Source organism: Salmo salar, chromosome ssa10 (assembly GCF_905237065.1).
Source record: "Salmo salar chromosome ssa10, Ssal_v3.1, whole genome shotgun sequence".
Taxonomy (NCBI): Eukaryota; Metazoa; Chordata; class Actinopteri; order Salmoniformes; family Salmonidae; genus Salmo; species Salmo salar.
In genome coordinates, this window is record NC_059451.1 from 94,924,303 (window position 1) to 94,949,506 (window position 25,204).

Sequence of the window (25,204 nt, forward strand, 5' to 3'; positions counted from 1 at the left end):
GCAATCAATTCACATATGGTGTCCAGGGCACAGCTGGGGACAGAAGGTGGTCTATAGCAAGCGGCAACAGTGAGACTCCTTTCTGGAAAGGTGGATTTTTATAAGTAGAAGCTCAAATTGTTTGGGCACAGACCTGGATAGTAAGACAGAACTCTACAGGCTATCTCTGCAGTAGATTGCAACTCCGCCCCCATTGGCAGTTCTATCTTGTCGGAAAATGTTATAGTTAGGGATGGAAATTTCAGGGTTTTTGGTGGTGTTCCTAAACCAGGATTCAGACATGGCTAGGACATCCGGATTGGCAGAGTGTGCTAAGGCAGTGAATAAAACGAACTTTGGGAGGAGGCTTCTAATGTTAACATGCATGAAACCAAGGCTTTTACTGTTACAGAAGTCAACAAATGAGAGTGCCTGGGGAATGGGAGTGAAGTGAAGCTAGGCACTGCAGGGCCTGGATTAACCTGTACATCACCAGAGGAACAGAGGAGGAGTAGGATAAGGGTACGGCTAAAGGCTATAAGAACTGGTTGTCTAGTACATTCGGAACAGAGAGTAAAAGGAGCAGGTTCCTGGGCACGGTAGAATAGATTCAAGGCATAATGTACAGACAAAGGTATGGTAGGTTGTGAATACAGTGGAGGTAAGCATATGCATTGAGTGACGATGAGAGAGATATTGTCTCTAGAAACATAATTTAAAGCAGGTGTGGTTACCGCATGTGTGGGAGGTGGAACTAAAGGGTTAACTAAGGCGTAATTAGCTGGACTAGAGGCTCTACAGTGAAATAAGGCAATAATGACTAACCAAAACAGCGATGGACAAGGCATATTGACATTAGGGAGAGGCATGCGTAGCCGAGTGATCATAGGGGTCCAGTGAGTGGCTCAGCGGACCGGAGACACGCCGATTCAGCAAGCTAGCAGAAGGGCCTTAGAGGGATGTCGCGAAGGAAGAAGTCTGTTGTAGCCCCCTCATGCTGTTACGTCATCAGTCCAGTCGTCATGGATCAGCAGGGCTCCGTGTGGTAAAAGGGTCCAGGCCAATTGGCAAAATAGGTATAGTGGCCAAAGAATTTGTCCGATGGGCCTCTTAAGCTAACAGTCCGATATGCTTTAGACAGCTAGCGGGCCGTGGGTAGCAGGCTAGTAGATGGGAATTCAGGGGACGTCGCGACGGAGGAGCCAGATTGAAAAAAAACCTATACATGCCCGTCTGAAGTTTGCCAATGAACATCTGAATGATTCAGAGGACAACTGGGTGAAAGTGTTGTGGTCAGATGAGACCAAAATGGAGCTCTTTGGCATCAACTCAACTCGCCGTGTTTGGAGGAGGAGGAATGCTGCCTATGACCCCAAGAATACCATCCCCACCGTCAAACATGGAGGTGGAAACATTATGCTTTGGGGGTGTTTTTCTGCTAAGGGGACAGGATAACTTCACCGCATCAAAGGGACAATGGACGGGGCCATGTACCGTAAAATCTTGGGTGAGAACCTCCTTCCCTCAGCCAGGGCATTGAAAATGGGTCGTGGATGGGTATTCCAGCATGACAATGACCCAAAACACACAGCCAAGGAGTGTCTCAAGAAGAAGCACATTAAGGTCCTGGAGTGGCCTAGCCAGTCTCCAGACCTTAATCCCATAGAAAATATGTGGAGGGGAGCTGAAGGTTCGAGTTGCCAAACGTCAGCCTCGAAACCTTAATGACTTGGAGAAGATCTGCAAAGAGGAGTGGGACAAAATCCCTCCTGAGATGTGTGCAAACCTGGTGGCCAACTACAAGAAACGTCTGACCTCTGTGATTGCCAACAAGGCTTTTGCCACCAAGTACTAAGTCATGTTTTGCAGAGGGGTCAAATACTTATTTCCCTCATTAAAATGCAAATCAATTTATAACATTTTTGACATGCGTGTCTCAGGATTTTTTGTTGTTATTCTGTATCTCACTGTTCAAATAAACCTACCATTAAAATGATAGACTGATCATTTCTTTGTCAGTGGGCAAACGTACAAAATCAGCAGGGGATCAAATACTTTTTTCCCTCACTGAATGATATGAGTAATGTAAGATATGTAAACATTATTAAAGTGGCATTATTTAGAGTGCATTGTATAAAGTGACTAGTGATCCATTTATTAAAGTGTCCAGTGATTGGGTCTCAATGTAGGCAGCAGCCTCTTTGAGTTAGTGATTGCATCTACTTCCGGCGCCAACAGAGATGGCCGCCTCGCTTCGCGTTCCTTGGAAACTATGCAGTATTTCGTTTTTTTATGTGTTATTTCTTACATTGTTACCCCAGGAAATCTTAGGTTTTATTACATACAGTCAGGAGGAACTATTGGATATAAGAGCAACGTCAACTCACCAACATTACAACCCGGAATACGACTTTCCCGAGGCGGATCCTCTGTTTGGTCCACCACCCAGGACAATAGATCGGATCCCAGCTGGCTACCCAAAACTACGGCGCCGCAGAGGGGCCGTAGACTTCTGGTCAGGCTCCATAGACGGGCACATCGCGCACCGCTCCCGAGCCTACTACTCGCCAACAAGGTAGACGAAATCCGAGCAAGGGTTGCCTTCCAGAGAGACATCAGCGATTGTAACGTTCTTTGTTTCACGGAAACATGGCTCACTCGGGATACGTCATCAGAGTCGGTACAGCCACCTGGCTTCTTCACGCATCACGCCGACAGAAACAAACATCTCTCTGGTAAGAAGAAGGGCGGGGTGTATGCCTTATGATTAACGAGACGTGGTGTGATCACAACAACATACAGGAACTTGAGTCCTTTTGTTCACCTGACCTAGAATTCCTTACAATCAAATGCCGACCGCATAATCTACCAAGAGAATTCTCTTCGATCATAATCACAGTCGTGTATGTCCCCCCCCAAGCAGACACATCGACAGCCCTGAAAGATCTTCATTTGACTCTATGTAAACTGGAAACCACATATCCTGAGGCTGCATTTATTGTAGCTGGGGATTTTAACCTCTATGTGCTAGGTGGGACTTACTCAACAGCCAGTGTAATCCCGTGGCGCGATATTCAAATACCTTAGAAATGCTATTACTTCAATTTCTCAAACATATGACTATTTTACACCATTTTAAAGACAAGACTCTCGTTAATCTAACCACACTGTCCGATTTCAAAAAGGCTTTACAACTAAAGCAAAACAGTAGATTATGTCAGCAGAGTACCCAGCCAGAAATAATCAGACACCCATTTTTCAAGCTAGCATATAATGTCACATAAACCCAAACCACAGCTAAATGCAGCACTAACCTTTGATGATCTTCATCAGATGACAATCCTAGGACATTATGTTATACAATACATGCATGTTTTGTTCAATCAAGTTCATATTTATATCAAAAACCAGCTTTTTACATTAGCATGTGACTAGCATGTGACTAGCATTCCCACTGAACACTTCCGGTGAATTTACTAAATTACTCACGATAAACATTCACAAAAAAAATAACAATTATTTTAAGAATTATAGATACAGAACTCCTTTATGCACTCGCTATGTCCGATTTTAAAATAGCTTTTTGGTGAAAGCACATTTTGCAATATTCTGGGTAGATAGCCCAGCCATCACAGGCTAGCTATTTTGACACCCACCAAGTGTGGTACTCACCAAACTCCGATTTACTATTAGAAAAGTTTGATTACCTTTGCTGTCTTCATCAGAATGCACTCCTAGGACTTCTACTTCAATAACAAATGTTGGTTTGGTTCAAAATAATCCATAGTTATATCCAAATAGCGGCGTTTTGTTCGTGCGTTCAAGACACTATCCGATGGGTAAAGAAGGGTGACGCGCCCGACGCGTTTCGTGACAAAAAATGTCAAAATATTCCATTACCGTACTTCGAAGCATGTCAACCGCTGTTTAAAATAAATTTTTATGCTATTTTTCTCGTAAAAAAGCGATAATATTCCGACCGGGAGTCGTTGTTTTCGTTCAAAGAGAGAGAAAGTAAACATGGTGTCGGCTCGTGCACACGCCTCCAGTCTCATTGTCCTCAGATCGACCACTTACAAAATGCGCTAATGTTTTTCAGCCAGGGCCTGCTAAGCCACCATTCATCTTTCTGGCGCCTTCTGAGAGCCTATGGGAGCGTTAGAAAATGTCACGTCATGCCAGAGATCCCCTGTTTTGGTTAGAGATGATCAAGAAGGCCATGAAATGGTCAGAGAGAGCGCTTCCTGTTTGGAATCTTCTCAGGTTTTGGCCTGCCAAATGAGTTCTGTCATACTCACAGACACCATTCAAACAGTTTTAGAAACTTTAGCGTGTTTTCTATCCAAATCAAACAATTATATGCATATTCTAGTTACTGGGCAGGAGTAGTAACCAGATTAAATCGGGTACGTTTTTTATCCGGCCGTGCAAATACTGCCCCCTATCGACCAACAGGTTTTAACAAGGCTAATCTGAAATCAAGGCTCCCTAAGTTTTATCAGCATATCGAATGCGCAACCCGGGCTGGCAAAACCCTGGATCATTGTTATTCTAACATACAATGCCCTCCCCTGCACTCCTTTTGGAAAATCTGACCACGACTCCATTTTGTTGCTCCCAGCCTATAGACATAAACTAAAACAGGAAGCGCCCGTGCTCAGGTCTGTTCAACGCTGGTCCGACCAATCGGATTCCACGCTTCAAGATTGCTTCGATCACGTGGACTGGGATATGTTCCGCATAGCGTCGGACAATAACATTGATGAATACGCTGATTCGGTGAGCGAGTTTATTAGCAAGTGCGTCGGTGATGTTGTACCCACAGCGTCTAGTAAAACATTCCCCAACCAGAAACCGCGGATTAATGGCAGAATTCGCGCAAAACTGAAAGCACGAACCACTGCTTTTAATCAGGGCAAGGTGACCGGAAACATGACCGAATACAAACAGTGTAGCTACTCCCTCCGCAAGGCAATCAAACAAGCTAAGCGTCAGTATAGAGACAAAGTAGAGTCGCAATTCAACGGCTCAGACACGAGAGGTATGTGGCAGAGTCTACAGTCAATCACGGACTACAAAAGGAAAACCAGCCCCGTCGCGGACCAGGATGTCTTGCTCCCAGACAAATGAAACAACTTTTTTGCCCGCTTTGGGGACAATACATTGCCACCTACATGGCCCGCTACCAAAACCTGCGGGCTGTCCTTCACTGCAGCCAACGTGAGTAAAACATTTAAACGTGTTAACCCTCGCAAAGCTGCCGGCCCAGACGGCATCCCCAGCCGCGTCCTCAGAGCATGCGCAGACCAGCTGCCTCGTGTATTTACAGACATATTCAATCACCCTTATCCCAGTCTGCTGTTCCCACATGCTTCAAGAGGGCGACCATTGTTCCTGTTCCCAAGAAAGCGAAGGTAACTGAGCTAAATGACTATCGCCCCGTAGCACTCACTTCCGTTGTCATGAAGTGCTTTGAGAGACTAGTCAAGGACCATATCACCTCCACCCTACCTGACACCCTAGACCCACTCCAATTTTCTTACCGCCCCAATAGGTTCACAGACGACGCAATCGCAATCATACTGCACACTGCCCTAACCCATCTGGACAAGAGGAATACCTATGTAAGAGTGATCCTCAACACTGGGGCCCCACAAGGGTGCGTTCTCAGCCCTCTGCTGTAGTCCCTGTTCACCCATGACTGCGTGATCATGCACGCCTCCAACTCAATCATCAAGTTTGCAGACGACACTACAGTGGTAGGCTTGATTACCAACAACGACGAGATGGCCTACAGGGAGGAGGTGAGGGCCCTCGGAGTGTGGTGTCAGGAAAATAACCTCACACTCAATGTCAACAAAACAAAGGAGATGATTGTGGACGTCAGGAAACAGCAGAGGAAGCAGTCCCCTATCCACATCGATGGGACAGTAGTGGAGAAGGTGGAAAGTTTTAAGTTCCTTGGTGTACACATCACGGACAAACTGAAATGGTCCACCCACACAGACAGCGTGGTGAAGAAGGCTCAGCAGTGCCTCTTCAACCTCAGGAGGCTGAAGAAATTCGGCTTGTCACCAAAAACACTCACAAACTTTTACAGATGTACAATCGAGAGCATCCTGTTGGGCTGTATCACAGCCTGGTACGGCAACTGCTCCGCCCACAACCGTAAGGCTCTCCAGAGGGTAGTGAGGTCTGCACAACGCATCACCGGGGGCAAACTACCTGCCCTCCAGGACACCTACACCACCCGATGTCACAGGAAGGCCAAAAAGATCATCAAGGACAACAACCACCCGAGCCACTGCCTGTTCACCCCGCTATCATCCAGAAGGCGAGGTCAGTACAGGTGCATCAAAGCGGAGACCGAGAGACTGAAAAACAGCTTCTATCTCAAGGCCATCAGACTGTTAAACAGCCATCACTAACATTGAGTGGCTGCTGCCAACATACTGACTCATCTCTAGCCACTTTAATAATCCAAAAATGTATGTCGTAAATGTATCACTAGCCACTTTAAACAATGCCACTTTATATAATGTTTACATACCCTACATTACTCATCTCATATGTATATACTGTACTCTATACCATCTACTGCATCTTGCCTATGCCGTTCGGCCATCGCTCATTCATATATTTTTATGTACATATTCTTATTCATTCCTTTACACTTGTGTGTATAAGGTAGTTGTTGTGAAATTGTTAGGTTAGATTACTTGTTAGATATTACTGCATGGTTGGAACTAGAAGCACAAGCATTTCGCTACACTCGCATTAACATCTGCTAAGCATGTGTATGTGACAAATAAGATTTGATTTGATTTGTTTAGTAGTCTGATGGCCTTGAGATAGAAGCTTTTTTTCAGTCTCTCGGTCCCAGCTTTGATGCACCTGTACTGACCTCGCCTTCTGGAAGGTAGCGGTGTGAACAGGCAGTGGCTCGGGTGGTTGATGTCCTCGACGATCTTTTTGGCCTTCCTGTTCATGCTGTTGAGTGTGTGTGCACACGTGTGTGCGTACATGTGTGAGTGCATGCATGCCTGTGTGTGTGTTTCATGTTTTGGTGAAAATGTGTCACTGTAGAGTCCTGAATATTACACTAATGAGCTTTCATCCTAATCAGACACACATACACGCGCGCGGGCACACACACACACACACACACTAACACACACACTAACACACACACACACACACACACACACACACACACACACACACACACACACACACACACACACACACACACACACACACACACACACACACACACACACACACACACACACATACACATACACACACATATGCATTCACATTCACTACTGACATGTGGCTTGCCTTAGGCTCACACACAAGGCTTATAGACCAGATTGAGCCATCGAAAATGGCCTCCGTTATCCTAATGTCAGTCAAAATTAGAAACAAACAAAAATACACACATGTACGCCACACACACACACACACACACACACACACACACACACACACACACACACACACACACACACACACACACACACACACACACACACACACACACACACACACACGCACCTGACCATGTTACAGAGATAATGAGAGCTTGTTAGGAGAAGTGAAATGTTGAAGCTTTTACTGTCCATTTGACAGTATACACTGCTGCTGCTCTCCTGAGGATACTAAGGACAATGCCATTTAACAGATGGCATATTTGACTCTGTGATATTTAGTTATTTCTATATGTATGATGTGTAGATGGTTGGATATATTTACAGGCTCCAATTGGGTAAGATGCTCTTGTTGTTTTTTGTTGCAGTTTCTGGCAACAGTCAGTGGTGAATGTGAGGTGAGATTTCAGTCTTACAGGCATCATGAGCTTGATGTGTCAGATACAGGGATTCAAAACAAATAGGATTATTGTGCACTTCAACAGTTTATTGAGTCTAAATGGAAGCTAAAGAAACACCAAATACATCCAGTCTTGAGATGAAATGCATTTAAGTGTCAAAAATCATATTTTCATATTTCACTGTGTTTCTGTATGTCATTTTCTTTTCACTCAACTCAGAATTGCAACTCAGCATCATGATGCAATCAGCAACATGGCTGAACCTGTGTTCATATCCGATGTTGTCTGGGAATTAGGAGGTTGTCATTGCAATGCCAGAGTAGAAAGGAAACAACCTTACAGCTGAACTGAATATATTAGCATCTAACAAAGACCACAGCTTTAACCCAATGACGTCGATGCTTGCTTTAACCCCACTGGACCAAAGCCAAACTGACCCACAGTGGTTGCCAGGGGTAATATGCGTATTATAATGACCAGAGTGGTTGTTATGGGTAATATGTGTTCTAAAATAAGAGAGGTTGCTATGGGTGATTCAGAATTGATGCCTTTGGTGATTGTTGTTCTAGAATGGCCAGAGGTGGAATAGATTCTGTGTGAGGTTTGGGGTGGTAGACTTCTAAGAACTGTCGGTGTCTGTGTTGGCTTGCGGTCATGGTCATGTTGGTCAGGTTTAGGCTGCGGTGGCAAAGCCCACTTGGTTGCCTGTGCGGTCGTAGACGGAGTAGTACTGCATGAGGAATACATCTCCCAAAATCCACAGGGGCTGTCCGTTCTGGGACGGCAGGTAGGTGGGGGTGATCCCCACAGAGCAGACCTGGTTGTTCTGGATAGAGAGGAGAACACGCATGTTGAGTGCAATACACACACACACACACAGGCAGATAAACACACATGCACTACTGCCACATGGCTTAGGCATGCACATGGCTTATGGACCAGCTTGAGCCATCTAAAATGGCCTTCATTATCCTAACATCAGTCATAGAGGGTAACACACGGACAGACACACACTAACTCACCTGCTGGATGTATGCAGATGGCGGCAGGGGGAAGTTGACTCCATTGATGGTGAAGGTGAGAGTAGGCAGGCTGTTGATCTGGTTACAGTTCACTGTGTACTACATCAACAAACAATTCACAGACATGAGTGACACAAAACATCCCATAACTGGTTAACTCTAGTCTGCACTGGTTTCCCCATCCTCTACTTTCTGGATTACACTGGTTTATGGTGTCAGTTAGTACTGGTCTGTAATGGTTTATAATGGCTTCCTGCTACCTGTCCATACTGGTCCTGCTGGGCTCCAATGGACTGCATCAGGGTTCCCATGATCTGTCCGGGTGCAGTCAGCATGGAGGTGCCTGTATCCACGATGGCCTGGCAGCCTTGCCCACACCACCCTGTCTCCTGACCGTTGATCTGGAACCTGGAGATTTACAAGGGTTAGTGTCAGTCAGTCAGTCAGTCAGTCAGACAGACAGACAGACAGACAGACAGACAGACTAGCATTGACAGCGGCCTTAGACATTTTTCATCCCAGCTTTTGAAGGCTCCTGGTGGTTCTGATGTCAGTGTATGGTTAGGTATGTTTGGTTGGTGTGGTTGATCCTGACCCTTGGATGCCGATCTGCCAGTATGTCTGGGAGGTGACGGGGGTCCAGTAGATCTGACCCTGGTACTTGGTGGTGTCCACTTCTCCAAACGACAGCTCACTGCCCTGCTGACCGCCGCTGCACAGAAAAAGTTTTAAGCCATCAAACAGTTTTACATAGATAGGAGGTTGGCAAGAAGATGGTTCACTCACAGAAGACACTTTTCTCCTCAAAAATATTGTTCCTTATATCAGTGATATAGTTTCTGGAGCAGGAGTAATGAATATAACATTGATTATGTACATAATTAAGTAAGTACATAATTAAAGTATATTACACGGTCATCTAGAAAACAAACTCATTGGCCTGCAGAAGGTTCTGTGATATCTGTGTGTATTTTATATTGAGGTCCGGTAGTAGTACATTATATGTGTGGTAAGTAAGTAGTGGTAGGGGTACAGATGTCAGATCTTAACTTGATCACTTTTTTGTCACTGATCATTTTCCTGCTGTATCAGGAAATACAAATGAGCCTTGTGGGTCCCTGAAAAAAGAGCAGTTGTCTTTCTGTCCATGCTGGGGCAGTCGATCAGGGCTTGCTATTTAAATATCAAAATCCTCTCGCTGAAACATTAGGTCTGGGTCAAATTACTGCAACATTCAAATGTACAAACATGTATCTGAAATGCAGTCATACACATCAACAACTGTCCTTTTATATAGCATAACAACACAAGATAGATATTGGTCTCATCTAGGCTATGACATACAAGCTTCAAGTGTATCTTAAGTTCAAAATGTAGTTCAATCGTGGGTTGTGGTAGCGTGGGGTGGTTTAGGGTTGCTGCCGCCAGCTCGCACATATAAGCCTACCATGTTGGCTTTGGTTTAATTCCGGCCCACAACTTTCTGGCACTAATAAGTCAATCCCCCGATATACTAGATTTATTTACACATTTTAAATATGGACAGTCCAGGGATATTTTACCCCCGATCTTGATAAGAAATGACCATATCAGACCCTTTTGGATAACATAAATAGGAAACCAATAAAATTGTAACTATAGGCTACACCAACATTAGTGTCATGTCAATTCCCACAGTGGATACTTTATTTCTATTGTATGGAATGCTTGTCAAATAGATACATCACCCTTAGTCTGCTCAAAAGTACTCTGTTGTTCTTATTACAATACCAACCAGAGGGTGAACATATCTTGAAACACTTTGGTTGCAAGCAGGACTAAGGTAACGCCGACATCGCCTTTTAGGGAGCGGTAATGAAGTAAGTGTGAAAAGGTGTGAAAACCGCTACTGTTTGTTTCCCTGGCTGAGTTTATGAGCTGATTTGAGCCATCATCTGATTGACAGATGTAGGCCTGCTGTGGAACAATAAACCTTCCTCCGTGTGGATGCTTGTCCGAGTTTTATAGTTAGGCTATGTATAATTTGTGAATATAGTTCTGGTCTTTGGTGTGAATTGGAAGCTTGTATTGTGTGCCTTTAATATTTCGTTTCTTAAAGCTGTCGATATGTTTATGCATTTGAGCCTATCCAAAGACTATTTAGTTGATTAATTTTACTTCTTGAAAACATTTAAATAAATGCAATTAACTTGAGGGTCTAATGTAGTCTCAGGCTGGTCACTAGATTGCTCAGCACAGGGCGCAAACTCATGAGGTTCGGTATGAGCTGCTTAGACCACTGCACTATGGCAGATCACAATGCTCTAGCGAGCATTAAGAATATTATGTATACTGATGATACATAGGCGTGTCATTTTGTATTATTTTGTTTTAAGCCTTCCCCAAACCATAGCCCTAAACTTAACCACTCAGAATGAATTCCTAAACTGTTAACCTTTGAGTTGTTTCTGGTTTAATCATGTAACCACACAAAATGAATGCGTCAAAAATAGACATTGACCCATGAGTCAAAGGGCAGTGGGCCGAATTTGAACCCATGCCGACTCTGACATATATGTGCCGGGGTCAGTGGCTGTAACCGCTGGACCACACAGGAATTGAGGAAAACAATGATTAATTATGCCTATTGCTTTCCTTCAACATATAATAAAACAGTTAATGTAAAACTGATTATCCCTAACGAAAATACATCTACCCCCTACGAATATGCCCGTTTATTATAATCCACATAAGGATTCACACGAGACACGCCGTAGCCTTCACGTAGCCTACATAAGGTAGAATGTAGGTATAGTACTGCTTTGTATACAAACACGCTTCCAGCTGCCCACTGGTACAATTCTAAATAATTCTTCAGATATTCAAATCCTCCTGCCGCAATATTATTTTCCTCCTGTGATGAAAGCAGTCCAATTAAGAGCCGACATCTGTAGTGGTATATGTGTGGTAAGTAGTGTGTGTGTGGTATATGTATTGGTAGTGGTATATTTGTGGTAAGTAGTGGTATATTTGTGGTAAGTATTGGTAGTGGTATATTTGTGATAAGTAGTGATATATATGTGGTAAGTAGTGGTAGTGGTATATTTGTGATAAGTAGTGGTATATTTGTGGTATAAGTGATGGCAGGAGTACTGACCTGGTCATGTAGAATGCAAATATGTTAGCCTGCAGAAGGTTCTGAGACATCATGTTGTCCATGACGGGAGTTTCTTGTCCAGCTGAGATGGAAGGGTAGGACAGGCCAAGGATACCATCAAACTGGGCCACAACAAAATTCTGACCTGGCTCGTCAGTGCTCAGACCAATCTCCTGGTTGTTGATGACAATACCACCGACCTAAAGAGGTGTCAAACAACACACACACTCAGCATCATGGAAACACGTTGGTTTTATTAGAATGGAAGTACATGTACTGTTGTGGCTGTATCTGTTGTGGCTTTTTATTGCATGTAGTGAAGAATAACTGTGGTAGTAGTTAAGTATTTGTAAGGTTGTTATGGTGGAACTCACGTTGACGGTGTCGTATCCGAAGACTCCACTGAGACTGCCAGCTCCGTAGGGCAGGTAGAAAGTTTGCCCATTCGCTGAGTAGGTGGACGACTGCTGGGGGTTGAACTTTGTGTGGGTGTCTGCAGGAGGAAGGGACACAAACAACTTAAAGAGGAAATATACTGTGTACAATTGATTTATCTGGGAAGTGTGTAGAAGTGATAATGGACCTAAATATCTCTGATGGTAGTAGTACTAGTTAGAAGTACTGTAGTAGTAGTAGTAGTAAAGGTAGTAGTAGTGGTAGTAGGACAGTTAGTAACATTTATTGTTGAGGAAGTAGCAGTTAATTGATACACATAGTAGGTAGTTGTAATATTGTCATGAAGCTATCCAGCTGTACTCACTGCAGGCCTGAGTGTTGCAGAGTACAGAGTCAACCCACAGGTTGGCAGAGCCAGTGTCAAACAACACCTGGAAGGACTGGGGGGGAGTACCGATGGTGATGGCTCCATAGTAAGTGGTCTGGAAAACACAACAGGGATAATACAGTTGACAAAAGATAGAGGTGCTGCTAATACATTCAGAAAACAACGCATCAGATCTAGAGTGGTTGGCTTGGTTTAGACTCTACTTCATGGAGTTAGACGTTATCGTGACATGGTTGTTATCTAGTTAGACCTAGAATTCACATTTTATACATTAGCCTACATCAGAATTTCATTCTGGAATATGAAAATAGACTACTGTGGACAGATATAGGCAGGACATTGAGTAACATTCTAGATAGACCATAAGCTTGGGTTTTAGAGCATGTACGTACGTCAGCGTAGTTGTTGATGTACATGGTGGTGGAGCCAGCGAACTCGTCAGGAAAGTATTTGAGAGCGGGGTCTTGGTAGGGCAGGCGTTCTCCCTTCTCCATCATTCTCTCACGGATTGACTTATGCTTCACCAGAGGGATCCTAGGGTAACAAGAACACAGATGCACTCAGATATGAAGTCGAACTCTGCAAATGCAAATAGGGGTAGAGAGAGCGACAAGGAGTTATCATTGACTATGAGAGATGAGAAAAGAAAATTGTGTTTTAGGGAGAATTTAATGAAAAAGAGCAACTGGAGTGAAAATGTGAAAAAGAAATAAAGTGAGTACTAACCTGTGGATTCCCTCAGCGAGCACAGCACATACCAGCACAATAACGAGACACTTCATGGTCACTCCTGAAATCACAACCAGTGGTGGATACACCTTAGCTTGGGTCAGGACTGATCTTATATACTGTACCAAACATACATATGTGCACACATGAATGCAAGCGGGTGTGATATGGGTACGCGTGAGTGTGTGTGTACACATCCCTTATCAGACTTAAGTAGGTGACTATCAGCTCCTTTTTCCCCTGACTCCACATTCTCTATTCAGTGTGCAGGCAAGCCCCTACTCCCCTGTACCGATAGCAGCGCTAACCAAAACACTACTATTAGTTTACTGAACCTTTATAAGGGAGATGACCAGATTAGATAAGATCCAGGGCTCTATTTTAACAAACCGAAGGCAATGGTAAATCTTTTCGCTTACGGTAGCGCTATAGGTTCAGCACTGTCAGAAGTGTTTTTGCTATTTTCAAAACCACAGTTATGAGAAATCTCCAGACACAAACATTGGCAGTAGAATGGCCTTTACTGAAGAGCTCAGTGACTTGACATGAAAATGTTTTTGTGGGTGTAGCGAAATGCTTGTGTTCCTAGCTCCAACAGTGCAGAAGTATCTAACAGATCACAACATTACAAACTAATCTAAAAGTATAAGAAAATGGAATTAAGAAATATATAAATATTAGATTGATCAATGTCGGAGTGGCATTGACTAAAATACAATAGAATTGAATACAGTATATACATATGAGATGAGTAAATCAAAACAAATCAAAAACAATTGGTCACATACACATGGTTAGCAGATGTTAATGCGAGTGTAGCGAAATGCCTGTGCTTCTAGTTCTGACCATGCAGTAATATCTAACAAGTAATCTAACAATTTCACAACAACAAAGGAATAAATAAGAATATGTACATAATAATATATGGATGAGCGATGGCCGAACGGCATTGGCAAGATGCAGTTGATGGTATAGAGTACAGTATATACATATGAGATGAGTAATGTAGGGTATGTAAACATTATATATAATGGCATTGTTTAATTTTAATTATTAAAGTGGCTAGAGATTTGAGTCAGTATGTTGGCAGCAGCCGCTCAATGTTAGTGATGGCTGTTTAACAGTCTGATGGCCTTGAGATAGTAGCTGTTTTTCAGTCTCTCGGTCCCAGATTTGATTCACCTGTACTGACCACACCTTCTGGATGATAGCAGGGTGAACAGGCCATGGCTCCGGTGGTTGTTGTCCTTGATGATCTTGTCACGTCCTGACCAGTGAAAAGGGTCATTTGCCATAGTAGAATGGTAAGGGTGTGGCAGGGGAGTTGTTTTGTGTGTTTTGGGGTTTTGTGTTTCTAGGGGAATTTGTTCTAGTTTTCTATTTCTATGTTTCGTTTTCCATGTTCGGCCGAGTATGGTTTCCAATCAGAGGCAGGTGTCTTTCGTTGTCTCTGATTGGAAGCCATACTTAGGCAGCCTGTTTTCCTTTGGGTTTTGTGGGTGGTTGTTTTCTGTTTAGTATGTTAGGATACCTGACAGAACTGTTTGGCTGTCGTTTGTTTTTCTTTGTGAAGTGCTTTCATTCAAAATAAAGATGAGCACTCAACACGCTGTGCCTTGGTCTATTCACTACGACGCCTGTGACAGATCTTTTTGGCCTTCCCGTAACATCTCCTGCTGTAGGTGTCCTGGAGGGCAGGTAGTTTGCCCCCGGTGATGTGTTGCGCAGACCTTACTACCCTCTGGAGAGCCCTGCGGTTCCGGGCGGTGCAGTTGCAATAGCAGGCTGTGATACAGCCTAACAGGATGCTCTCAATGTGCATCTGTAAAGGTTTGTGAGGGTTTTAGGGGTCAAGCCATATTTATTCAGCCTCCAGAGGTTGAAGAGGCGCTGCTGAGCCTTCTTCACCACACTGTCTCTGTGGGTGGACCATTTCAGAACGTCATTGATGTGTACGCCGAGGAACATGAAGCTTTCCTCCTTCTCCACTGCTGTCCCATCGATGTGGATAGGGGCGTGCTCCCTCTGCTGTTTCCTGAAGTCCACGATCAGCTCCTTTGTATTGTTGACGTTGAGTATGAGGTTATTTTCCTGGCACCACTCTGCCAGGGCCCTCACCTCCTCCCTGTAGGCTGTCTCGTCATTGTTGATAATCAGGCCTACTACTTTTGTGTCGTCTGCAAACTTGATGATTGAGTTGGAGGCGAGCGTGGCCACACAGTCATTGGTAAACAGGGAGTACAGGAGGGGGCTGAGCATGCACCCGTGTTGGGTCCCTGTGTTGAGGATCAGCGAAGTGGAGGTGTTGTTTCCTACCTTCACCACCTGGGGCCGGCCCATCCTGAAGTCCAGGACCTAGTTGCACAGTGCGGGGTTCAGACCCAGGGCCCCGAGCTTAATGATAAGCTTGGATCGTACTATGGTGTTGAAGGCAGAACTATAGTCAATGAACAGCATTCTTACATAGATATTCCTCTTGTCCAGATGGGATAGGGCAGTGTGCATTGTGATGGTGATTGCATCATCTGTGGATCTATTGGGGTGGTAAGCAATTTGACATGGGTCAATGGTGTCAGGTAAGGTAGAGGTGATATGATCCTTAACTAGTCTCTCAAAGCACTTCATGATGACAGAAGTGAGTGCTAAAAGGCGATAGTCATTTAATTCAGTTGCCTTTGCTTTCTTGGGTACAGGAACAGTGGTGGACATCTTGAAGCAAGTGGGGACATCAGACTGGGATAGGGAGAGATTGAATATATCCGTAAACACTCCAGCCAGCTGATCTATGTATGCTCTGAGGACATGGCTAGGGATTCCTTTCTGGGCCGGCAGCCTTGCGAGAGTTAAAACGCTTAAATGTCTTACTCACGTCAGCCACGGGGAAGCAGAGCCCACAGTCCTCGGTAGTGGGCCGCGTCGGTGGCACAGTGTTATCCTCAAAGCGGGCGAAGAAGGTGTTTAGCTTTTCCGGAGGAAAGACGTCGGTGTCCGCAATATGGCTGGTTTTCCCTTTGTAATCTGTGATTGTCTGTAGACCCTGCCACATACGTCTCGTGTCTGAGCCGTTGAATTGCCGTTGATTTGCTTTGTTAAAATCCCCAGCTACAATAAATGCGGTCTCAGGATATGTGGTTTCCAGTTTGCATAAAGTCCAGTGTAGTTCTTGGCGGGCCGTCGTGGTATCGGCTTGAGGGGGAATATACATGGCTGTGACTATAACCGAAGAGAATTCTCTTGGGAGGTAATATGGTCGGCGTTTGATTGTGAGGTATTTTAGGTCGGGTGAACAAAAGGACTTCAGTATATGTATGTTATCACAATCACACCATGAATCGTTAATCATGAAACATACACCCCCGCCTTTCTTCTTCCCGGAGAGTTCTTTATTCCTGTCTGCGCAATGTACTGAGAAGCCAGCTGGCTGTATGGATGGGGAGTATATCCCGAGAGAGCCATGTTTCCGTGAAACAGAGTATGTTACAATCCCTGATGTCTCTCTGTAAGGAGATCCTTGCCATGAGCTCATCTACTTCATTATCCAGAGACTGAATATTAGCAAGTAATAAACTCGGAAGCGGTGGATGGTTGTGCACGCCTCCTGAGTCAGACTTGAAGTCCGCTCCGAATACCTCTTCTCCGCCGGTGGTGTGTTGGAGCAGCCTCAAACAGCTCAAATAAGCAAAAAGAAACGACAGTCCATCAATACTTTAGGACAAGATCGTCAGTCAATCCAAAACATTTCAACATTTCAAGTTTCTTCAAGTGTAGTTGTAAAAACCATCAAGCGCCTAGCGCTGTTAAACAGCCATCAATAACACAGAGATGCTGCTACCTACATACAGACTCGAATCATTGGCTACTTTAATAAATGGATCACTGGTCACTTTAAATAATGCCACTTTAGTGATGTTTACATATCTTACATTTCTCATTTCATATGTATATACTGTACTCAATACCATCTACTGCATCTTGCCTATGCCGTTCGGCCATCGCTCATTCATATATTTTTATGTACATATTCTTATTCATTCCTTTACACTTGGGTGTATAAGGTAGTTGTAATGTTTACATAGCTTACATTTCTCATTTCATATGTATATACTGTACTCTATACCATCTACTGCATCTTGCCTATGCCGCTCTGTCATCGCTCATCCATATATTTATATGTACATATTATTTATTTATATATATATATATATTTTTTTTACTTCATTTATAGATTTTCAGATATAACAACTAACACAGTGCAAACCCAACCCCTCATTCTCTCATCCATCCATCCCCTACACTCCCTCCCTCCTATCTTCCACTCCCTCACTTTCTCCCACCCTCCACTCCCTCCCTCTAAACCACCCACCCACCGATGCATCTATAAAAGTAAGTTAAATAAGAAAGAAAAACAGAAACAAACAGTAATAGAAAAAAACAATGGATAAAAAAGTTCAACAAAAATTCTTATCAGCACAAATGGCCACTAGAACAGACATTACTGCTTACCAAACTATACAAGTTCCACTAAGTAAAAGACAGGCTCTCCACATATTGTATTAATGGGGACCAGGTTAAATCAAACTTTTGTCGGGACCCATGCACAGTGTACCTAACCTTCTCCACAGGCAGAGATGACATCACCTCCTTTGCCCACTGCATAAAGGAGGGCGGCTTTGCAGACTTCCAGTCTACCACGCCTGATGCATTCTGGTCAAAGGGAAGTACCCCAAAAATGTCAGTGACCGGGTTGGGGCTAACAGTTGTATTACACATATTTTGAGAATACCTAAAAAATGGGGTCCCAGGGGCCACTCAAAAATTGGCATGACCAAAACATCTGTCCCACAGTCGCTGGACATCTCAAACACTTGTGGTCAACATTTGGGTATATTTTCGCCAATCTGTCATTTGAGTAATGGAGACGGTGCAAAACCTTAAACTGAATGAACCCATGCCTTATGCAAAATGATGATGTGTTTATACGCTCAATACTTGTGTGGATACGCTCAATGTTGCCATATATCATCGGGTAGCTCGCCACCTATGTCTTGCTCCTATGCAGATTTTGTATTTGCAAAGGAAGGCGGATTAATGTCCTGTATTATACTGTATAATCTGGAGATTGTGCCCTTCAGATAAGGGTTAAGATCTAAGCACCTCTCGACTGGACACTTAGCGGGCTCGAGTGGAAATGAAGTGAAATGTTTTTTGGCTAAGCTGCGAGTTTGCAGGTATCTAAAAAAGTGGGTATTGGGAATATTATTGTCAACCCTCAGAGTATCAAATGAGACGAATGTGTTATCAATAAATAGGTCACAAAAAACACCAGACCGTTCCTAGGCCAGAACTGGAATGCCGTGTCAATCTGTGACGCTGGGAAGAGATGATTAGATGTTAATGGAGAGAAGCCGCTTGCTTGTTTAAGGCTAAAGTGACTTCGGAATTGGGACCAGATTTGAAAGGAGTTCTTAACAATGGGTTTCAGAACATGGGTGCCAAGGTTCATGGGCAGTGGGGAGCACAGGAGCGAGACAGGAGAAGTTGGAAGGCTTGACCGTAACTCCATGATGGCCCAAGTTGGTCCATCCTGGTTTTCAAATGTAGAAACCCAATAACCCAACACATTTAGATATATTTGCTGACCGGTAGCAGTGTAAAAAATTAGGAAGGCCTGTGGGTTTAGGTCTATCTAGATATACCTTTCTCATTCGTGTATTTGACTTATTACAAATGAAGTTGGAAATGTAGCTGTCCAGTTGTTTGAACATTGACTTTGGCAGAAAAATGGGAATCATTTGGAAAAGTAGAAAAACCTAGGTAGTATAGTCTTAACAGAATTATTGCGACCTGTTAGTGAAATGGGAAGAGACGGCCACCTTATGAAATCCTGCTTAGTGCGCTCCAGGAGTGTTTTGAAGTTATGTTTAAACAGAGCCTTAAATGAGCGTGTGACCTTTAATCCCAAATAAGTAAAGACCTGATGCTCTACCTTAAATGGGAAATTGGCATACCCAATTCCTTCTGCTAACTGATTAATGGGGAGGAACACGCTTTTTGTTAGGTTTAACTTATAACAAGAGAATGTCCCAAAATCTTGTAGCATGTCAAAGAGATAGGGTATGGACTCGACAGGGTTAGAGATGTATAAAAGAAGATTGTCTGCATATAAGGACACCTTGTGAGTTAATATTCTCTTAATCCTCTCCTCCATGCGCAGGGCGATAGCAAGAGGCTCAATAGCCATATCAAATAGGAAAGGGGATAAACAGAAACCCTGCCTGGCCCTAGTGTGGAGAGGGAAGTACAGTTGAAGTCGGAAGTTTACATACACCTTAGCCAAATACATTTAAACTCAGTGTTTCACCATTCCTGACATTTAATCCTAGTAAAAATTCCCTGTCCTAGGTCAGTTAGGATCACCACTTTATTTTAAGATTGTGAAATGTCAGAATAATAGTAGAGAGAATGATTTATTTCAGCTTTTATTTCTTTCATCACATTCCCATTGGGTCAGAAGTTTATATACACTCAATTAGTATTTGGTAGCATTGCCTTTAAATTGTTTAACTTGGGTCAGGTAGCCTTCCACAAGCTTCCCACAATAAGTTGGGTGAATTTTGGCCCATTCCTCCTGACAGAGCTGGTGTAACTGAGTCAGGTTTGTAGGCCTCCTTGTTTGCACAGGATTTTTCAGTTCTGTCCACAAACTTTCCATAGGATTGAGGTCAGGGCTTTGTGATGGCCACTCCAATACGTTGACTTTGTTGTCCTTAAGTCATTTTGCCACAACTTTGGAAGTATGCTTGGGGTCATTGTCCATTTGGAAGACCCATTTGCGACCAAGCTTTAACTTCCTGACTGATGTCTTGAGATGTTGCTTCAAAATATCCACATAATTTTCCTGCCTCCTGATGCCATCTATTTTGTGAAGTGCACCAGTCGCTCCGGCAGCAAAGCACCCCCACAACATGATGCTGCCACCCCCGTGCTTCACGGTTGGGATGGTGTTCTTCGGCTTGCAAGCCTCCCCCTTTTTCCACCAAATATAACGATGGTCATTATGGCCAAACATTTCTATTTTTGTTTTATCAGACCAGAGGACATTTCTCCAAAAAGTACGATCTTTGTCCCCATGTGCAGTTGCAAACCGTAGTCTGGCTTTTTTATGGCGGTTTTGGAGCAGTGGCTTACTGTGGATATAGATACTTTTGTACCTGTTTCCTCCAGCATCTTCACAGGGTCCTTTGCTGTTGTTCTGGGATTGATTTGCACTTTTCGCACCAAAGTACGTTCATCTCTAGGAGACAGAACGTGTCTCCTTCCTGAGTGGTATGACGGCTGCGTGGTCCCATGTTGTTTATACTTGCATACTATTGTTTGTACAGATGAACGTTGTACCTTTAGGCATTTGGAAATTGCTCCCAAGGACGAACCAGGCTTGTGGAGGTCTACAATAATTTTTCTGAGGTCTTGGCTGATTTCTTTTGATTTTCCCATGATGTCAAGCAAAGAAGCACTGAGTTTGAAGGTAGGCCTTGAAATACATCCACAGGTACACATCCAATTGACTCAAATGATGTCAATTAGCCCATCAGAAGCTTCTAAAGCCATGACATCATTTTCTGGAATTTTCCAAGCTGTTTAAAGTCACATTCAACTTAGTGTATGTAAACGTCTGACCCACTGGAATTGTGATACAGTGAATTATAAGTGAAATAATCTGTCTGTAAGCAATTGTTGGAAAAAATTACTTGTGTCATGCACAAAGTAGATGTCCTGACCGACTTGCCAAAACAATAGTTTGTTAACAACAAATTTGTGGAGTGGTTGAAAAAGGAGTTTTAATGACTTCAACCTAAGTGTATGTAAACTTCCGACTTCAACAGTATTTGGGCTGAAATCTGAGGTGCAGTTAACTCTAATGAACTTATCCTCTGCAGCAGAGGTAACTCTGGGTCTTCCTTTCCTGTGGCGGTCCTCATGAGAACCAGTTTCATCAAATCAAATTCTATTGGTCACATAGACATGGTTAGCAGATGTTAATTTGAGTGTAGCGAAATGCTTGTGATTCTTGTTCCGACAGTGCAGTAATATCTAACAAGTAATCTAACAATTCCACAACAGCTACCTAATACACACAAATCTAAAGGGATGGAATAAGAATATGTGCATATGGAGGGCGCTGGTGCGCAGCAACATGTGAAGACGCCTTTTCTCGGTGCTCCTATTATCCAGGGTGAACAATTTACTATTAATACTTGACCAACACCTCCCCACCGTGTTGATTTTGTAACATTTCATTTGGAATCGAACCCAATTTAATAACCTGGCTTTTTTTTCCAGAAAATGTTGGCCTGTTAATCATAAAATGTTGAGACAACAACGGCCGCTGGCCACAAAAGAGCAGGCCTCTGCTGAAGCCTCGGGCTCACCTGACACGGACTCTGATCCCCCGACCTAGCCATGGTAATGGCGGCTATCATTAAATCTGAACAGACTGTGCTGGCTAAGGTGGAGTCATTGTCCACTGACCTACTCGCCAAATAGCTATTGTCTTGGGCCAAAATCCACCCAACTTATTGTGGGAAGCTTGTGGAAGGCTACCTGAAACGTTTGACCCAAGGTAAACATTTTAAAGGCAATGCCAATCAAAGACTAATTGAGTGTATGTAAACTTCTGACCCAATGGGAATGTGATGAAAGAAATAAAAGCTGAAATAAATCATTCTCTCTACTATTATTCTGACATTTCAGAATCTTAAAATAAAGTAGGACTAAGGGCCCTTCGACCTGAGGCATGGATGTTTTTCCTATCCATTGAACACAGTTTATTATATAGTATACAGTAACCCTACAATAGGCCTAGTTATAACAAACATGTAGCCAATCTAGTTTTTGTTATTGACTTTAACATGGAAATATTTGTCTACACATATTGCATTCACATTTTTAAATGCACTGCATATTCGAGGCAAGAACAATTGGACAATGCCCAAACGTTAAACTCTATTATAGTAATATTAGCCTACTATCACCATGTATATGGCCTGTTAGTGACCTTGCCATTTGAAAGGTAAACAAACCGGTCAATAGCCGAGGCTACCAAGGACAGCGATCAGAAAAATGATGTCCAATATAAAGAAAAAACATGTTGCTCATTATATTTGAATAAGACATTGGTTATAGGCTACTGATTAGGCTACTGTGCGCCTCCTCTAGCATAATCGATGCCATAACCAACTGCGGTATTGCCAAGACCAGCGACCAGTGAGTATTAAATATCACCAGTATCGCTGCTGGAAATTGGCACTTTGGCACACGTTTTTAAAGACACACCTACAATATTTCCACCCCTCCCACCTCAGCACAAGCGAGTTAACATAAGACAGGTAAATTACTGGCGCCAGTGTTACAAAATAGCAGAGCGCTGGCTTTTACAAGTCGAAATTGCCTAAGAGCGTGTGTTTGACACAAGAGCCACTTTAATACCAGCCGAAAATAGAGTCCACAGTGTTATTACTAATGGTATGTAGAAATACGATGTGAGCTGAAGTTTAGTCAACATGGGTGAAATACTGTATACATACTGTATGTTTTAACAGACATCACACCAGAATTATACTATAATTCAGGAGCCATCAACTAAATAAACATTTGAAAAGATGTAGCAACATTTTGGTGTGTGAAAGATGAGAGGTAGAGAGAGATGATAAAGAAAGAGAGAGATGAAAGAGAGAGATGAAAGAGAGAGGAGATAAAGCGTTTGCACAGTTTCGCCTGTCTCTTAATTAAAAGTAAATGTATTCGCAGTGGTGTAAAGTACTTAAGTAAAAGTACTTTAAAGTGCTACTTAAGTAGTCTTTTTGAGGTATCTGTACTTGACTCACTATTTATATTTCTGTCAACTTTTACTTCACTACATTCCTAAAGAAAATGTACTTTTTACTCTATACATTTTCCCTGACATCCAAAAGTACTCATTACATTTTTAATACTTAGCAGGACATGAAAATGGTCCAATTTACACACTTATCAAGAGAACATCTGTGGTCATCCCTACTGCCTCTGATCTGACGGACTCTTTAAATGCTTAGTTTGTAAATGATGGCTGAGTGTTGGAGTGTGCCGCTGGTTATCCGTAAATACGAAAGACACAAAAATAGTTCCGTCTGATTTTCCTAATTTAAGGAATTTGAAATTATTTAGTCTTTTACTTTTGCTGTAGCTCAGTTGGTAGCGCATGGCACTTGCAACGTGAAGGTTGTGGGTTCTATTCCCATGAAGGAGCTCTATGAAATAAAGTATGAAAATGTATGCACTCATTACTGTAAATTGCTGCTAAATGACTGTAATCAAATCTAATCTTTTGATACTTAAGCATATTCTAGAAAGTACATTTACTTTTGATACTTAAATTTATTAAAACCAAATCCTTTTAGACTTTAACTCAAGCAGTATTTTACTGGGTAACTTAGATTTACTTGAGTCATTTCCCATTTTCTACTTTTACTCAAGTATGACTTTTGAGTACTTCTTCAACTGTGTATTTGTTTCAAAATGGCTCAAAAAATCTTCTTTACACTCTCTTTGGATAATTCATTCCAATCATTTTAAAGTTAACAGCAGGTATTGTCCATTGTTTTGGCTGTGTCATTGGAAATCCCCTAGCTACTGCATAATAAGCACTTAGTGTTAATCAGTAATACAGATATAAAGCACAATACACTGAGATATGAACACCTCTCAAAGGTCATGAATAACAATGTGCTGGAAAATACTTCTCCAGATATTTACCAAGTTGTCTATTTTAATATTAACATAATTGGAGATAGTTTCTACACACACTGATACAGAAACAACAGTCCTGTAAAGAGCGCTCACAAAGGCCTGAATAGTTTATTTTCACACAGCACTTCATATTTGATGACATACCAAATTCTGTCCTGCTGGTCAGGAGCTGTGTGTGTGTGTGTGTGTGGTGCGTGTGATTTGGGGTGTGTGTGTGTGTGTGTGTGTGTGTGTGTGTGTGTGTGTGTGTGTGTGTGTGTGTGTGTGTGTGTGTGTGTGTGTGTGTGTGTGTGTGTGTGTGTGTGTGTGTGTGTGTGTGTGTGTGTGTGTGTGTGAACTAGTCATGATTGTTGATTTAGCACTGATTTTATTACTGATTGAGCTTTGATAAGGTATGCAGTTCTGCCCTGATTTAGACAGTTATCTAGCTTCACATTTCTACCCCCGATGTATTTTCTGACCTACCCTACTTCACAGTGGCTCTGTATACATCTGTACTAGGCCCTGTCTGGACTGTCCTGTCCTCACTAGAAAACCTGCAATGCAGCATTTCCCTCTGAGCCTCACACAGTCTCTTACTAATGGAGTAGAGGGCTGAGTAGAGAGCTGAGCCTCTGTTGGAACTAATGGACCACAGATATACAGATGTTTTATAGAAACTAAAAAAACAGGATGATGAAGTCATTTAAGCACTGTTATGTCTGTAAACTGGGGACCTGATAAAATAGAGAATAGTGCTGAACTCCTCTGTCTGCTTAGAGAGCAAAGCAAAATATGGAGGGTGTGTGAGTTCTTGTGTCTTGTGTGGTGAATGAGGCACAGACCCAGACAGACAGTGACAGGCCATATCTCAGAGCAGGCTTCCCCAGGGTCGGAGCAATCTGTGTGGACATGAGTCAGAGAGATGCTCCCCTTTGAAGGGAGGAGGGGTCAGG

General features: G+C 43.0%; 2 protein-coding genes across 2 annotated transcripts in view; one reads left to right on the forward strand and one right to left on the reverse strand.

Moving 5' to 3' along the window:
• LOC106561234 (C-Jun-amino-terminal kinase-interacting protein 2-like) overlaps positions 1 to 25,204 on the forward strand; it is a 154,497-nt gene that overhangs the window by 21,972 nt on the left and 107,321 nt on the right.
• Positions 7,879 to 13,640, reverse strand: LOC106561236 (gastricsin-like). Its single transcript, XM_014124958.2, has 9 exons — positions 13,482 to 13,640; positions 13,148 to 13,289; positions 12,732 to 12,849; positions 12,346 to 12,464; positions 11,972 to 12,171; positions 9,431 to 9,547; positions 9,096 to 9,243; positions 8,836 to 8,934; positions 7,879 to 8,639 (listed from the first exon to the last, which is right to left on the reverse strand). Exons 1-9 carry the CDS (start codon positions 13,535 to 13,537, stop codon positions 8,487 to 8,489), a joined length of 1,152 nt encoding a protein of 383 aa, XP_013980433.2. The 5' UTR covers positions 13,538 to 13,640; the 3' UTR covers positions 7,879 to 8,486.

What these genes read in the sequence shown, in the direction of transcription:
- LOC106561236 (XM_014124958.2), bottom strand. Translation starts at nt 13,537, where the DNA reads ATGAAGTGTCTCGTTATTGTGCTGGTATGTGCTGTGCTCGCTGAGGGA. An exon ending in TCGGATACGACACCGTCAAC is followed by an intron (nt 12,172 to 12,345) that starts GTGAGTTCCACC and finishes ACACCTCTTTAG; the next exon opens with GTCGGTGGTATTGTCATCAA. An exon ending in TTTGCATTCTACATGACCAG is followed by an intron (nt 9,548 to 11,971) that starts GTCAGTACTCCT and finishes TTTTCTGTGCAG; the next exon opens with CGGCGGTCAGCAGGGCAGTG.